The following is a 14,361-nucleotide window of genomic DNA, read 5'->3' on the forward strand; positions in this document are numbered from 1 at the left end:
GAAATCATTACGTCCATCATTTTGTAAAATATCTTATATATTGTCGCTGCCGTAAATTATAGACCATTATGCTGCATATTTTCGAAGAATAAATTAACATAAAGATTTTTTTAAAATTCTAGGCATAAGAATGTGTATTATGTCATACTTTTACACTTTTTAGACCACAAAAAACACAAAAATTCGAACCACTAAAAAACGCAAAAAACTTACACATGGGGTCGCTACCACCCTACCTTGTCTTTGGACGACTGCCAAAAACAAACCAACGCGACTTTCAGTTACAGTATAATACAAGAGTATAGCTAAAATCTTGAATTATCATTAAAAGGCGTTACTAGTGTTTTTTCTTAAATCGGAAAGATATAATGTGTTAAATTTAAGCGATGGGTAGTAACCACCCAGTGTGACCTCGAAGAGTTAAATCTTCTTTTTCTCATGAATTATGGTCTTCTAGTATTAATCCCAAAAAGTTTATCTTGATACTAAATTTAAGGGCGGAAAATTGTATATATTTGCATTAGCGTGTAATTATCTGCAAACATTATCAGCTACTTGATGGAATGATAAAAATCACTTATTTATTTATTGATTTAATAGATCGATCAAGGAACTCTTGAACGTAAATCGGCGGCTTGCGTGTAGGCGTTTTCCCGGTACCCATTCACACACAGCGATCGCAAATGTACTTGTCGAAATCTATGTCTCCTTTGGCTTGGATAAGGATAACATCATAACGGTTACTGATAACGGATCGAATTTCGTTAGAGCTTTTAAGGTTTTTGGAGTAGACATCGATGACGTCTTTCCTTCTGGTATGTTATTCGAGATATTTTTTTTAATCATATCGCTATATAGAGAAGTTGGAACAATTTTGGACCATTTTAGTTTTTCAGGATTCTGCAATAAATATGGGTACTCTGATTAAAAGGTGATAATTAATTAATCACGACTATGGGGTTAATAAAAAGTGTTACTGGTTCTTTTTATCGTCGCTCAAATGGATGATATTCACCATTTATCAAATTCTAAAATCTCATAAATAATCCAGAGATCGTACAATACCGATTATTTTTGGTAAGCGTCAGTCGCAAATCTGTAAAATTCTGACGCAAATCAATTATCAATGTAAATTCAATTAGATCTACAACCGGAGTAGTACCCTCAGTTAAATTTCTCGAGTCGTCGAAATTTGCACCGAATCCTCTACTTATAATATTAACATGTTGGTCACAATATTTTATAATGCAACATTTTGTTTCTTTTGTAGATGAGCATTTCGACTATAATAGTGTTAATGGAGACAGTTCCGAAAATATCAGTACCGATGAGGATCTTCTGCCAGAAGAATCACTCGACAACGAAGTTTTTAATTATACCGAAGAGCTCCATAATCGCTTACCTTTTCATATTCGCTGTGCTAGTCATACTTTGCATCTAATAGTAATGACGGATGTTGTCAAGGCAGTTCAAGTATCGCAAAATCTCGCTAAACGTACATACGGACGCTCTCGACCGATGCAATTGGTTATGGAAGTCACTGAGATCGCCGAAAACAAATGAGGCTCTGAAACTGTACTTGGGCAAGGCATTGCTCAGACCTGTAATAACTCGGTGGAATTCACTCTATAACTCTCTAAAAAGATTAATTCAGCTTAAGGATAAAATACTTCATCGCGATATGAACCAAATTGTTCAGTTGAGGAATCCACTCAGACACTCGGACTTTGAATACCTTGAAGAATGTACGAAACCTCTAGCGGACGCGATCGATATCTTACAGGGTGAAAGTTATTGTTTTTACGGGTACCTTTTACCCACATTGGTTGATGAAAAAATGTAGAAGAAATGTCGACAACTTGCTAAGCAAAAACTTGATCGCGATATGCCAGCCTTTGCTTGAGGATATAAAAAGCTCGCTCGAATCTCGATTTAAAATTTTTCCAAGTTGAAGAAGCTGGAAGACTTGCTGCAATAGCGGCAGTGACGCATTCAAAATTTAAAACACGTTGGCTGACGTGTTTGGACCAAGCCACTCAACAAAAAGTGCGTGATCTCGTTCTCAAATTCGCATTTGAAGAGATAGCTCGCAATCAAGATCCTGAACTCGAGGCTGAGCGTATAGCTGAGGACGATTATTTCGATTTTGATCAAGCCTCCACTGCAACTAAGCTGCCCGAAATTTTTTACCAATATGGAGAAGCGGAAGTCGAGATCTGTAGATTTATAACGAGAGCTGATTCGAGTCTTGAAAGTTTGAAAGATTTTCCGCTAATTCGAAAGCTTTTCTTACGATATAACACGCCATTGCCGTCGTCGGCACCAGTGGAGTGACTATTCAATTATGCAACAATGATGGATATTCCAAAATTCAACCGGCTGACTGATGCGCATTTCGAGAAGCGGGTTCTATTTAAGGCTAACGCAGCGCAAAAATATGTCATTAATTAATTCTCGACCGGGACTTCCGTTTCCGGTAGAGTGAGTAGAAGTATTGTAAGAGCAGGTGTGAGAGAGAACGGTGTGAAGCGGGGATTAGAGAGAGAATTGGGGTGAGTGAGAGTGAAGGGCGAGAGAGAGGGAGTGAGTGAAAGAGAGCGAGTGGAGGGAGCAAAGGCGTGCAGGGATAGGGCGGAGGTAAGGTGAATCGGCGCATAGAGTGAGAGGTTAGGGAGAGAAGAAGGAGCGCGAGAATAATATGAGCAGGGAGTAGGAAAGTAGAGAGAGGTAACTCGCGGAGTGGGAGAAGGCGAGCGGGCGCGGATAGAGTGGCTAAGATAGAGGGGCATAGGGTAGGAGTAGTGGGCGCGCACAAGAAGAAGAAAGAACAGACATAGAACCAGGAGAGTTAGATAGAGTGACGATGGCAGAGGGAGTGAGAAGGGAGAGAAGTGACAGCGTGGGCAGCGCGAGTAGTACGGAAGATCAGCTGAAAAGAAAGAGAGAGTTACTAGGAAGAGACTCGTTAGAGCGGGATAGAGGGTTAGCAGACATATTTAAAAGGAGCAAGAAAGTGATGAGATCGTCGGAAGGGAAGGAAGGGGGAAGCGTGGAAGAGGAGGTTTGGAAGACAATGTTAAAGGAAATAAGAGTGGAGTTGGGGGAGGGATTGAGACAGCTAAGTAAAGAGATAAAAGAAGTGGCGGACAATCAAAAAGAAATAATAAAAATGGAAATAGAAGAGTTAAAAGAAGAGCTGAAGAGAAGAGAGGAATGCTGGCAAAAGGAGAGAAGAGAACTGAGAGAAGAGTTGAAAAAATTAGAACGAGCGGAAGAAATGAAGAAGGAGAGGAGGAATGTGGAAGAAGGGGAAGAGAAGCAGAAAGAGACAAAAGGGGCAACAGTGATGGAGGAGAGAGTAAAACAAATGGAAAAGTTATGGGAGGGAAGAGAGAGAGAGGAGAGGAGAAGGAATATTGTGATAAAAGGACTGAAAGAGAAAGGAGAAGACAGGAGCGGAGAAATTAAAGAGATAATGAAGGAAATTGGAGTGGAGATGAAAGTAGAGGAAATTAAGAATATAGAGGGGGGGGAGAAGAGAGCGGGGAGGTATGGTGGTGGTGAGACTGGGGAATGCAGAAGAGAAGAGAAAAATCATGGAAAATAAAAGAAAGCTGAGGGAGGAAGAATTTGGATTGAGGAGGATCTGTCGTGGGAGGAGAGGAGGATAAGATGGAAGCTGAAGCAGATAGCAGCAAAAGAAGGAGCTAAAGAAGCCAGCGTCTGGATAAGCAAAGGAAAATTAAGAATAAATGGAGTATGGTGGTGGTGGGATGAGGCAAAGGAAGAATTAAGAGATGGTAGGGGAAGGAAATGGGTGAAGAGAGAGGAGGGAGTGGAGCAAATTGGAGACAAAGAAGAAAGAGGGAATGAAGGACAGGGAAAAGGAGAGAGGAAGAATTGAGAGGGAAACAGGGAAGAAGAGAGGGTGGGGAGGGTGTAGGGAGGAAGGGGAAGCTGGAAGGGAGGAGACAGGGAAAGAGGAGGGGGAGAGGAGCGCAAAAGTCAAAGAGAAGAAGAATCGGAGAAGAAGAGAGAGGAAAAGAAGTGGGGACAGGAGGAATAATAATATTTTAAAACGTAGCAGGGCTGGTGGGGAAAGACAAGGAATTCTGGAGGGAATTAGGGAGTTGGGATGTTATGGTGCTGTTAGAGACGTGGGTGGAAGAGAGAGGATGGAAAGGAGTGAAAGAAAGATTACCGAGAGGTTACACATGGAAGTGGCAACCGGCAAAGAGAAGGAATAAGAAGGGAAGAGCGATGGGGGGCATGATAATGGGGATTAGGAGAGAGCTAGTGGACGAAGTGGGGGAAGAAGAGAGAGGTGAAGAGGGGATAATTGTAGGAAGAATAAAAGAGGGTAAAGAAAGACAAAGGATAGTGAGAGTGTATGTAAATGGAGATATAGAAGACAAATTAAATAACTTAAAAAGATGGATGGAGGAGAAGGATGATAGAATTAAAACAATAATAGGAGGAGATTTTAATGCAAGGACGGGAAGAGAGGGAAGAAGCAGAGAGATGTGGGGCAGGGAGGGGGAAGAGGAAAAGAGAGAGTCGAAAGACAGGAAGATAAACGGAGAGGGAAGAAAGCTGGTGGACTTTATAGAAGAAAGAGGATGGACAATCCTGAACGGAGGAGTGAACGGAGATGAGGAGGGAGAATGGACGTATACAGGAGGGAAAGGGGAGACAGTAATAAACTATATATTGATGAGAGACGAAGAGAGGCACGAGGTGAGAAGGATGGAAGTTGGAGAGAAGATAGATTCGGATCACCACCCGGTAACGGTTTGGATAGAAGATGAAGACAGAGAAGACGGTCAGAGGAGGAGAGGAGTGAAGAGTAGAAGAGAGAGAAAGAATAGAGGTAAGTGGGACGAGGAAGGGAGAGAAGGGTTCAAAGAATGGAGAAAAAACATAGAAATTAATGAAAAAGAGTTGGTAGAGGAAATGGAGGACATGCAGTCAAGGGTAAGGAAAGTACTGGCGGAGATGGGAGAAAGGCAACAAGAGGGGGAGAGGTTGAGGAGAGGAGGATGGTGGGACGGAGAAATGCAGAGAAAAGAAGAGAGAGGTGAGAAGAGAGCTGAGAGAGTGGAGAAGGGGAAGGAGTGAGGCAGAAGAGTATAAGAAGAGAAAGAAAGATTACAAGGAGCTATGCGAGAGAAAAAAGAGAGAAGAAAACGAGAGATGGGAAAGAGCAGTGGAGGAAGCAAAGATGGAGGGGCAGGTGTGGGAGATAAATAACAGAGAAAGAAAAAGATGGAAGGGGATAAACGAAGGAATTGAGATAATTGAATGGGAGAAATATTTCAGGAATATATTAGAAGGAGTGGAGAGAAGAGTAGTGATGGGAAATAGTAGGAGAAGAGAGATTGAGGATGGGGAAGAGGAGTTGTCCAAGGAAGAGATAGAGAAGGTGTTAGAGAAGTTAAAAGACCGGAAGGCGATGGGGATCGATGGAATTCCGAACGAGGTGTGGAAGTATGGAGGAGGGAGAATAAAGAAGTGGGTGTGGAGAATCTGCGGGAGGATATGGAAGGGAGAGGGATGGCCGGAGGAATGGAAGGAAGGGATCATAACTCCAATATTAAAGAAGGGAAACGGGGAGAAGGTAGAGGAATATAGGGGGGTGACACTCATGCCATCGCTTTACAAAGTGTATACGTCGATTCTGACGGAGAGACTGAAGAAGGAAATAGAAAAGAAAGAGATATTTTCAGAAAGTCAGTTTGGATTTAGGAAAGGAAGAGGGACGATGGATGCGGTGTACGTGATAAACAGGCAGGTAAGTAAAAGTAAGGGAATGTTGGTAGCGCTATTTGTGGACCTGAAGGCAACGTTTGACTCGGTGAGGAGAGAGACGGTGATGAAGGCCTTGAGAGAGAGAGGGGTGAGAGAAGGATTGACGATTAGGATAGGTGAAGTGCTGACGGAAGTAAAAAGTAGAGTAAAGATAGGTAGCGAGGTAGGAGAAGGCTTCTAGACAGCGAGGGGGGTAAGACAGGGGTGCCCACTGAGTCCGACATTGTTTAACATGGTGCTGGCAGACCTGGAGGAGGAAATGGGAAAAGTGAAGTAAGGAGGAGTGAAGTTGAGGGAGCGCAGGATTTTCTCGCTATCATATGCGGACGATATGGTATTGATAGCGGAGACGGAGGACGAGATGAGAAGTATGATAGAAAGGCTGGAGAGATATTTGGACAAGAAGGGTCTGGAGGTAAACGTAGAGAAGACGAAGATTATGAAATTTAGAAGAGGAGGAGGCAGAAGAAGGAAGATGAATTGGAGATGGAAAGGAAAAAGAATTGAGGATGTAAAAGAATATAAATACCTAGGGTATATACTACAATCAAACGGAGGACAGGAATCACATATCAAGGATAGAGCGAGAAAAGCAGTGGCGGTGATGGGTCAAGTTTGGGGGATTGGGAAGAGAAGATATGAGAAGGATTGGGGAAGGAGAATTTGGATCTTTATAGATTAGTATGGACGGTACTGGAGTATCCAGTGAGAAATAGTACATCGAATCGACATCGATTCGACATCGAAATGATGATTTCGATGTCGATTCGACGTCGAATTGATGTCGAATTCATTATCGTTTCTCGCTGGGTATGGAGTGGAGGTTTGGGGATGGAGGGAAAGGGAGAGTGTGGAAAGAATGCAAGAGAGGTTTCTAAGATGGATACTGGGAGTAGAGAGTAGAACCCCGGGATATTTGGTGAGGGAAGAGTGGAAGAGAGAGAAATTGAGAATAAGAGCGGGGAGAAGGGCTTGGGGTTTTGAGAGGAGAGCAAGGGAGGGAGGAGGAGGAGTATGGGTGAGAGAATGCATGGTAGAGATGAGAGAGAGAGCAGAGAGGAGAAGGGAACTCTCGAAATGGGAGATGGAAAGGAGAGAGTTCTTCGAAAAGAGAGAGAAGGATGTCGGGGAGATGGAAGGAGAGGCAGGAGAGGAATGGGAGGAAGTTGAGGAGACGGAGAGAAGACTACAAAGGGAGGAGAGAAGGGAGAGGATAAGAGATACGAGATATAATGTATGGTACAAGTGGATTAGAGAGGAGGACATACCAAAATATCTAAAGAGGGGATGGGGAGAAAGTAGGTGGAGAAGAGTGGCAAGGTTTAGACTGGGAAATGAAATACTGGAGAGTAGATATTGGGAGGAGAAAAGAGTTTGCAGGTTGTGCGGAGGGGAAAGAGAATCATGGGAGCATGTATGGGAAAGATGTAGACGGTGGGAGAATGGGGGAGAGGGAAGCTGGCAGGAGGCATACGGGAGGATCTTGGGGGGAGCGGGAGAGGGAGAGGGTTGGATGAGGGAGGTGGAGGAGGAGAGGAAGAGATTTGGGAGGAGGGAGGAGAGAGAGGATGGAAGGTGAGAGAGGAGTGAATAGAAGGAACGAAAGTAAAGAATTGTAAACGGAAACGGAAGTCCATAGGCGTAAGGTTAGGTAGGATGCGGTGCGAGAGAGAGAGAGGTCACGTGGGTAGAATTAAGTAGGATAAGGTCAAAGGAGCGAGCGGAAAGAGAAGAGTGAGTTGAGGTAGAGCGTATAGGGAGGCGAGCGAGATGAGAGGCAGGGTGAGGAGCGGCGTACTGTAAAGGCGATATTTGTATAAAAAGGTGTAAAGGTTTGGGACCGTTCCTAGAAAAACGCCATTCAATTCCCAAGGGGAAGAATAAAGTTTATATCTATCTATCTATCTATCTATCTATCTAATTCTCGACCGAAACAATTGCACGAAAACGACACGCAGAATTCATGGTTCCGCTCCTGGAATGAAATTCACGTGATGTCCCCAGAAAAAAGGACGAGTTAACGATCGATCGACTCTGTCGCATAAAAAGTCGAGTTAAATATTTGACTTCTGAGCTTTGAAAAATACATAATTATTAAAAATGTGATTATTGAGATATATTTGTAATATCAGTTTGATGTAATATATGTCGGCTTCTGGATATTAAAAATATATGAAATTTTAATGAGATACTTTTGTAAGCTTGAAAATTACTACAATAGTTTTATATCTTATAAAAACTTGAAATTATTCTTCAATGTTTGGCACTAATACTTAAACAATGTATATAATTACCAAATTTATGTCTCTGCTTTTTGGCTTGCAATAATGCTGATATGTTTGAAGAAAATATTTTGTGGAGTAGCAGTATACTGTTTATTCGTGGAAAAAAGTCTACTACATATAAGAAACGGTCATACCTCCCTTATGGCAAATTCAGACAGAACATAATTCGAATGATGAAGCCAAATTTCTATTACTCTATCGCGCAATGTCTGAATTTACCTTTAAAATTGTTGAAATAAACTGATCCAAATCTTCGAAAATATTTAATTTAATTGTAAATAAGTAATTAAAATTACACAAATGTAATTAAATTATACAAATGTGATTACATTATAATAGTGTAATTTAATTACTTTGAGTAACAATTACTTTGGACATCCATTACAAATGCTCAAAATAATGAGTAATTAAATGGAACTTAATTCCAAATGCTGAAAACAATGGATAATTAAATGGATTTCAATTACAAATTGTAAAAGTAGTATGTAATTGAATGTGTAATTTGAAGGCAAAAATATTTGCTGCCACCCATCTCTGCTCGGCAGCCACTAAGGATTTGAGTAAAATTCAGGTAAGGCGGTCGGCTCTCGTGCGGAGTCGGACGAGGAATATCGTGTTTCGAGTTACTGGTAATTTTGAAGTCCGTTACCGTTATTGTTGTGTTTGTGTTTGGATGTCGAGAGTAGAGAATAGAGTCTTGTACCGCACGGGACGTCATACCGATCGGCCCCGATTAATTAATACGTCCCTCTCGGATTACGTTGGCCCCGACAGTCAAATTCAATTGTAACGTATCGCGTATGGCTACTGGGAGTAAGAGTACTTGGAATCATCTCGCGAAGAGAATCGTTGGCCTTCCGCCATTTACTGTAGCTTCGTAGTTTATACCTTTCTCGGAGATATTTATCGTCTTGTTTGTAAAATTATAGAAAAGAAAACATTATTTTTGTTATATACAAATTCATCGTAGCCCGGATACCAGCCAAATCGTAGTTGTTTCCGTCTGTTAATCGGTATTTTAATTACTTGAAATATATTATTTACACGATTTCCATGGTTGTGTACTGATTTTGTTCTGCGACCTGTCCCGCTCCGAAATCTCCACATACGACTTGTTTAAGAACCACGCCCCTCTACCGCCACGAGTCAAGAGCTACTGGCATTCGTAACGCTCCTTTGTTACCGAATTATTGTGTGGCGCGAAACTTCGCGCCTGACAGAAAATATATAATATTTCGTAAATATCGTATTCGCGAGTTACCGATATCTTTGAGAAAGCGTTACCAGTCAATATTAATAGTAGATATCGATTAATTGGGCGAAACCCCTTCGGACCTGGCGGTTTCCGAAAGGAAAATCGTCGCAATACTTACTGTAAATTTAAAAGATATATCGTAATTTTAGACAAACAACACCCTCTCAATCCTATATAGAGTTCCTAAAAAGGAAAAATTTTATTAACGTAATACTGACCCTAATATCAAACCTGAAAGAAAAATTTTTTTTTATTTTCACTTTATTATGATTATCATTATTATTAGCATTTTGATATTACTACTAATTTCATACTTACTCTAAATACCAAACATACATAAAGAAAAAAAAATTTTTTTCTTTTACATAAACATACATATATGACTTAACCTTATATATCTTAATAACCTCATTTCAATATTTTATCAATATCTTAATCACATTTTACATCACCTATCGATAGAATTTAAGTTAATAACAAGACAGCGATACAAAAGTAGCGTATAATGCGAATCCCAGAATTAAGGTATGAATGAAACCCGACGACAAATCAGTCGCGTCAAATACTAGCTAAATCGTTAGCTCATTTTCCAAGATAAATCTCACAAAACTCGCTAAGGCGAGGAGATTGCGACCGACGAAAACGTCGTTTATAAAAACGACGCGACCGACTCGCCGCGGATGTGTGAGAGCGAGCGCGAGGAAAACGATAAACCGATAGCGAACCGCGAGAGTCGGCCCGCGAGGCAGCGGACACCCGCAAACTTTCAAACTTGTCAATCGAAAGTTGTATTTACGGCAAAAATACGGCTGACCTTCGCGATCCGTTATTCCTACCACGCCTCCGACAGGCGTACCGAGCATGCACGAGTGAGGAAATCGGGCGTAGCCAACGAGAAGACTTGAGAAAGAGCTCTCGAGAGAGTCGATTCCGGACGTCTCGAGCAGTAGGGCGTGCAACACCGGTTTCCGGACGGACCTCCGTCATTAAGCGGAAATTTCGAGAAATCTTACGCGACAATCGTTGACGCGCTAACATCGTCGTGCAACCGTGAACGGGATTAGTATGGGCGTCAGAGCGATTACTCTTGAATCCCGCGTGTTCAATTTGCGAGTCCTTAGGACTTTTCCGGGCGCGAGACGCGACGTGAAGTGCGCGCGAACGCGAACGCGGTGACCTCCGAGCGAGCCTACGACCACCGAGGTTTGTAACGAATCGCAACCTGATGACGAAACGCGAGTGACCGAAGAAGTCGAACCGGGCGCATTGAGTAAACGAACGCAAGCGATCAACCGTGAATGTGTGAGTGAGTGTGTGAATGTGAATGCGCGATACCACGAGGTGTAACAAAAAGAGCAATTAATCGTTTTGTGCGGATTAAGTTAGCCTATATCAATGATTGCTAGAACATTCCGCACCATTCCGATCCAAATCCCTAGCGCGTGAAAAATTGATAATCAGACGCACGAGGGCAATGAAATCCCGAGTGGGCGAAACTACGCGACGACAAGCACACCCGGCCACCGGTCGACAAGCACCTTGGCGGTTACGAAGGTTAAACCGGCCTGGCGACCGTGAACAGCGAAAAGCAGAGAGCGCTAAAGCGAAGAGAGACGAGACCCCGACTAGGCGAGAGAGCGTTGAACCGGCGACGGTAAGTGTCAATTAACTACGGCATACGCGGAAGAATTCTAAGATTTTGCGAAGAAAGATTCCGGAGAGATTGCGAGTCAACGAGGTCCGTCCGGCCACAACACCCGAGATATCCGTAATGAACGTCCCTATTAATCGTCGTAACCGATACCAGCTGCTTACGCTATTCCAACAATCATGAAACGATGATCTCAAGATTACTCAACTGCAGCAAAGAGCGAAATGACGAAAATTAGCGCCCAATACCAAGATTCAAATCGGACGATTGGCCTTAATTGGCCTTAACGCGACGACAATTTGCCACCGTTGAGGCGAATCAGCCGAATATGCGAATCCTGGCGCTGATGGATTAACTAGGGTAGTTTTTTTGAAAACTTCAAACGGTGTAATTCAACGTTCTTTGCCGAAAATATGTATTCTGCCTATCGAGTAAACTAGGCGTATTTGCGTTCCGTATTGTTAAGATAATTTACCAAAAATTTTGTTTTGTTCTTTTTTTATTTATCTATTTAATATCTATGGAATTTAAGTCATTACTTGAAAGTGGCCGGAATGTTCAAGTCTGTTCTATCGACTCTCCGTTTCATTTACCGCATCGATGTAGAAGTAGTTCTAAAATCGGCCACCGTCGCGTTGCGCTCGGCGCATGTATGTATGAGTGGGAGAAGATAAGTCAGTCAAAGTTGAGCGATCCTCGAATCAAGGTCGATAAAGCATCAAATAAAGCAATTTTATTTCGAAACAAGGAAATATAGCTTACAGGCGTAGTTCATTACTCTACAACCATACGATTTCCAACTTACTATTGCACCGGAAGTATACCACATAATACCTATAATAACAGTCACACAAAAAAAAAGTGGTTGGTCCGGCGGACTAGACTAGTCAATCCTTATGTATTTCGACCCGCTGAATCCGAATCTAAAGTCAGAATTGCAAAGTTAGCTCGCATTTTCTAACCTCAAAAAAAATTTTTTTTAAATATTGGTCCGGTGGGCCAGACTAGTCAATCCTTATGTATTTTGACCCGCTGAATCCAAATCCAAGATCAGAATTGCTGAATTGGCTTATTTTTTCCTAACCTCAAAAAAAAATTTTTTTTAAACGTTGGTCCGGCGGACCAGACTAGTCTATCCTTATGTATTTTAACCCGCTGAATCCAAATCCAAAGTCAGAATTGCTGAATTAGCTTATTTTTTCCTAACCTCAAAAAAAATTTTTTTTAGGTTAAGAAATGCGAGCTAACTTTGCAATTCTGACCTTAGATTCGGATTCAGCGGGTCGAAATACATAAGGATTGACTAGTCTAGTCCGCCGGACCAACCACTTTTTTTTTGTGTGCCTGTGTAATTATAAATAAATACGAAAAGGTCATATACCAATTGACGTCGAGCTTGCGGGTATTCGATCAGCAACGCCTTCAATTCATCAAAATATTTTATGGTTTGCAGTGGCATTGGTGGCAACAATGAGGTATCGTCGTTTTCAGTAATTTTTCTTGATTATATTGTAACGGTTTACCTTTCCCGAACGCCTCAGATAGGCTCGCCGGGTACCAGGATTCGAGAGAAGGGGGGAAACCAACTTGCGCACACCGATATTAAATTAACAAACTTTTATTATAAACCTTAGCCTATCTTGTACATTTCTTAGCCTACCTTATATATTACTTAGTCTACGGGGATATATACAAGATATATAGCTTAGCCTAGTTACGTTAGCCGGACGGGAGCGCGCTAGTGCGCAGTACCTTAGAACGCGGTCGCGACGCGTGGTCGCCGGCGAGAACTGGCGGGCAAGGCGGCCAGGTGATCTGTCCCGTTGGCGGAAACAAGCATAGCCAAACGGGGAGCGGTGCACTTGCACACGGTTCAAATGAACACGGTGCATTTGGACACGGTGCTTTTGGACACGATATTTTGCGCACGGTCCAAATGGCCACGGTGCATTTGCACACTGTGTATTTGGACACAAAAGAAATTTTATTAAAAATGTACACCAGTTATATGCACATGCAAAATTTGACCACCGGATATTTGCACACGAAAAAATGTCCACCGTTCACTTGGACACGTAAAAGTTGCATATCATTCATTTGCACACCGCTCACTTGCACACCGTTCACTTGCTCATTATTTATTTGCACACCAAAAAATGTGCACCGATTATTTGCACACGGAAAGATGCGCACCGATCATTTGCACACGGAAAGATGCGCACTGATCATTTGCACACGAAAAGATGCACACTGATCATTTGCACACGGAAAGATGCGCACTGATCATTTGCACAACAAAAAATGCACACCGATCATTTGCACACCGTTCATTTGGACACAGTACTTTTGAACATCGTTTATTTGCACACCGTTCAATTGCACAACGTTTAATCAAACGCATATTAAATATTCATACATTATGGCTGCGTTTGCAATGTGTACATGGGTTAGCGACTTGGACGGGGTGGGTGCGGAAGGGGGGGCCAAAGGCCCCGCTTGCACCTTCCCGTGTGTGTGTGTGTGTGTGTGTGTCACACAATTGAATGGTGTGCAATTGGACGGTGTGCAACCGAGCGGTGTGCAAGTAAACGGTACAAAAGCACCGTGTCCAAATGAACGGTGTGCATCTTTCCGTGTGCAAATGATCAGTGCGCATCTTTCCGTGTGCAAATGATCAGTGCGCATCTTTCCGTGTGCAAATGATCAGTGCGCATCTTTCCGTGTGCAAATTATCGGTGCGCATTTCTTGGTGTGCAAATGAGTGGTGGGCAAGTGAACGGTGTGCAAGTGAGCGGTGTGCAAATGAATGGTGTGCAACTTTTACGTGTCCAAGTGAACGGTGGTTATTTTTTCGTGTGCAAATATCCGATGGTCAAATTTTACGTGTGCATATAAGTGGTGTACGTTTTTAATAAAATTTCTTTTGTGTCCAAATGCACCGTGGTCATTTGAACCGTGCGCAAGATATCGTGTACAAAAGCATCGTGTCCAAATGCACTGTGTCCATTTGAACCGTGTCCAAGTGAGTGCCACCCAGCCGAACGCCGGCGAAAACCGGGCGGCAGGACGGCCAGGTGGCTTGCCCCGTCGGCGGAGACAAGGATAGCCGAATGCCGGCGAGAACCGGGTGGCAGGGCCTCCAGGTGGCCTGCTCTGTCGGCGTACACAAGGATAGTCGAATGCTGGCGAGAACCGGGCGTCGGAGCGGCCTGGAGACCTGCTCAGTCGACAGGACGAGATTGGTGTCTACTGTCTGGTCTAGATCGCGCCCGGCTTATATACCCGCCGGGGCGATTCCTACGCGCTCTTAGTTGCGTGGTGGTAATGGTTTCCCATGGGGGGAACTCTAGACTTTCGGGGAG

General features: G+C 42.9%; 1 protein-coding gene across 1 annotated transcript; it reads left to right on the forward strand.

The window, feature by feature from the left end:
• Positions 1–2,863: 2,863 nt before the first annotated feature.
• On the forward strand, positions 2,864–3,904 carry LOC118646363 (golgin subfamily A member 6-like protein 6). Its single transcript, XM_036289062.1, has 2 exons — positions 2,864–3,502; positions 3,611–3,904. Exons 1-2 carry the CDS (start codon positions 2,864–2,866, stop codon positions 3,902–3,904), a joined length of 933 nt encoding a protein of 310 aa, XP_036144955.1.
• Positions 3,905–14,361: the final 10,457 nt, after the last annotated feature.

The sequence above is a fragment of the Monomorium pharaonis genome, chromosome 6, assembly GCF_013373865.1.
Source record: "Monomorium pharaonis isolate MP-MQ-018 chromosome 6, ASM1337386v2, whole genome shotgun sequence".
Taxonomy (NCBI): Eukaryota; Metazoa; Arthropoda; class Insecta; order Hymenoptera; family Formicidae; genus Monomorium; species Monomorium pharaonis.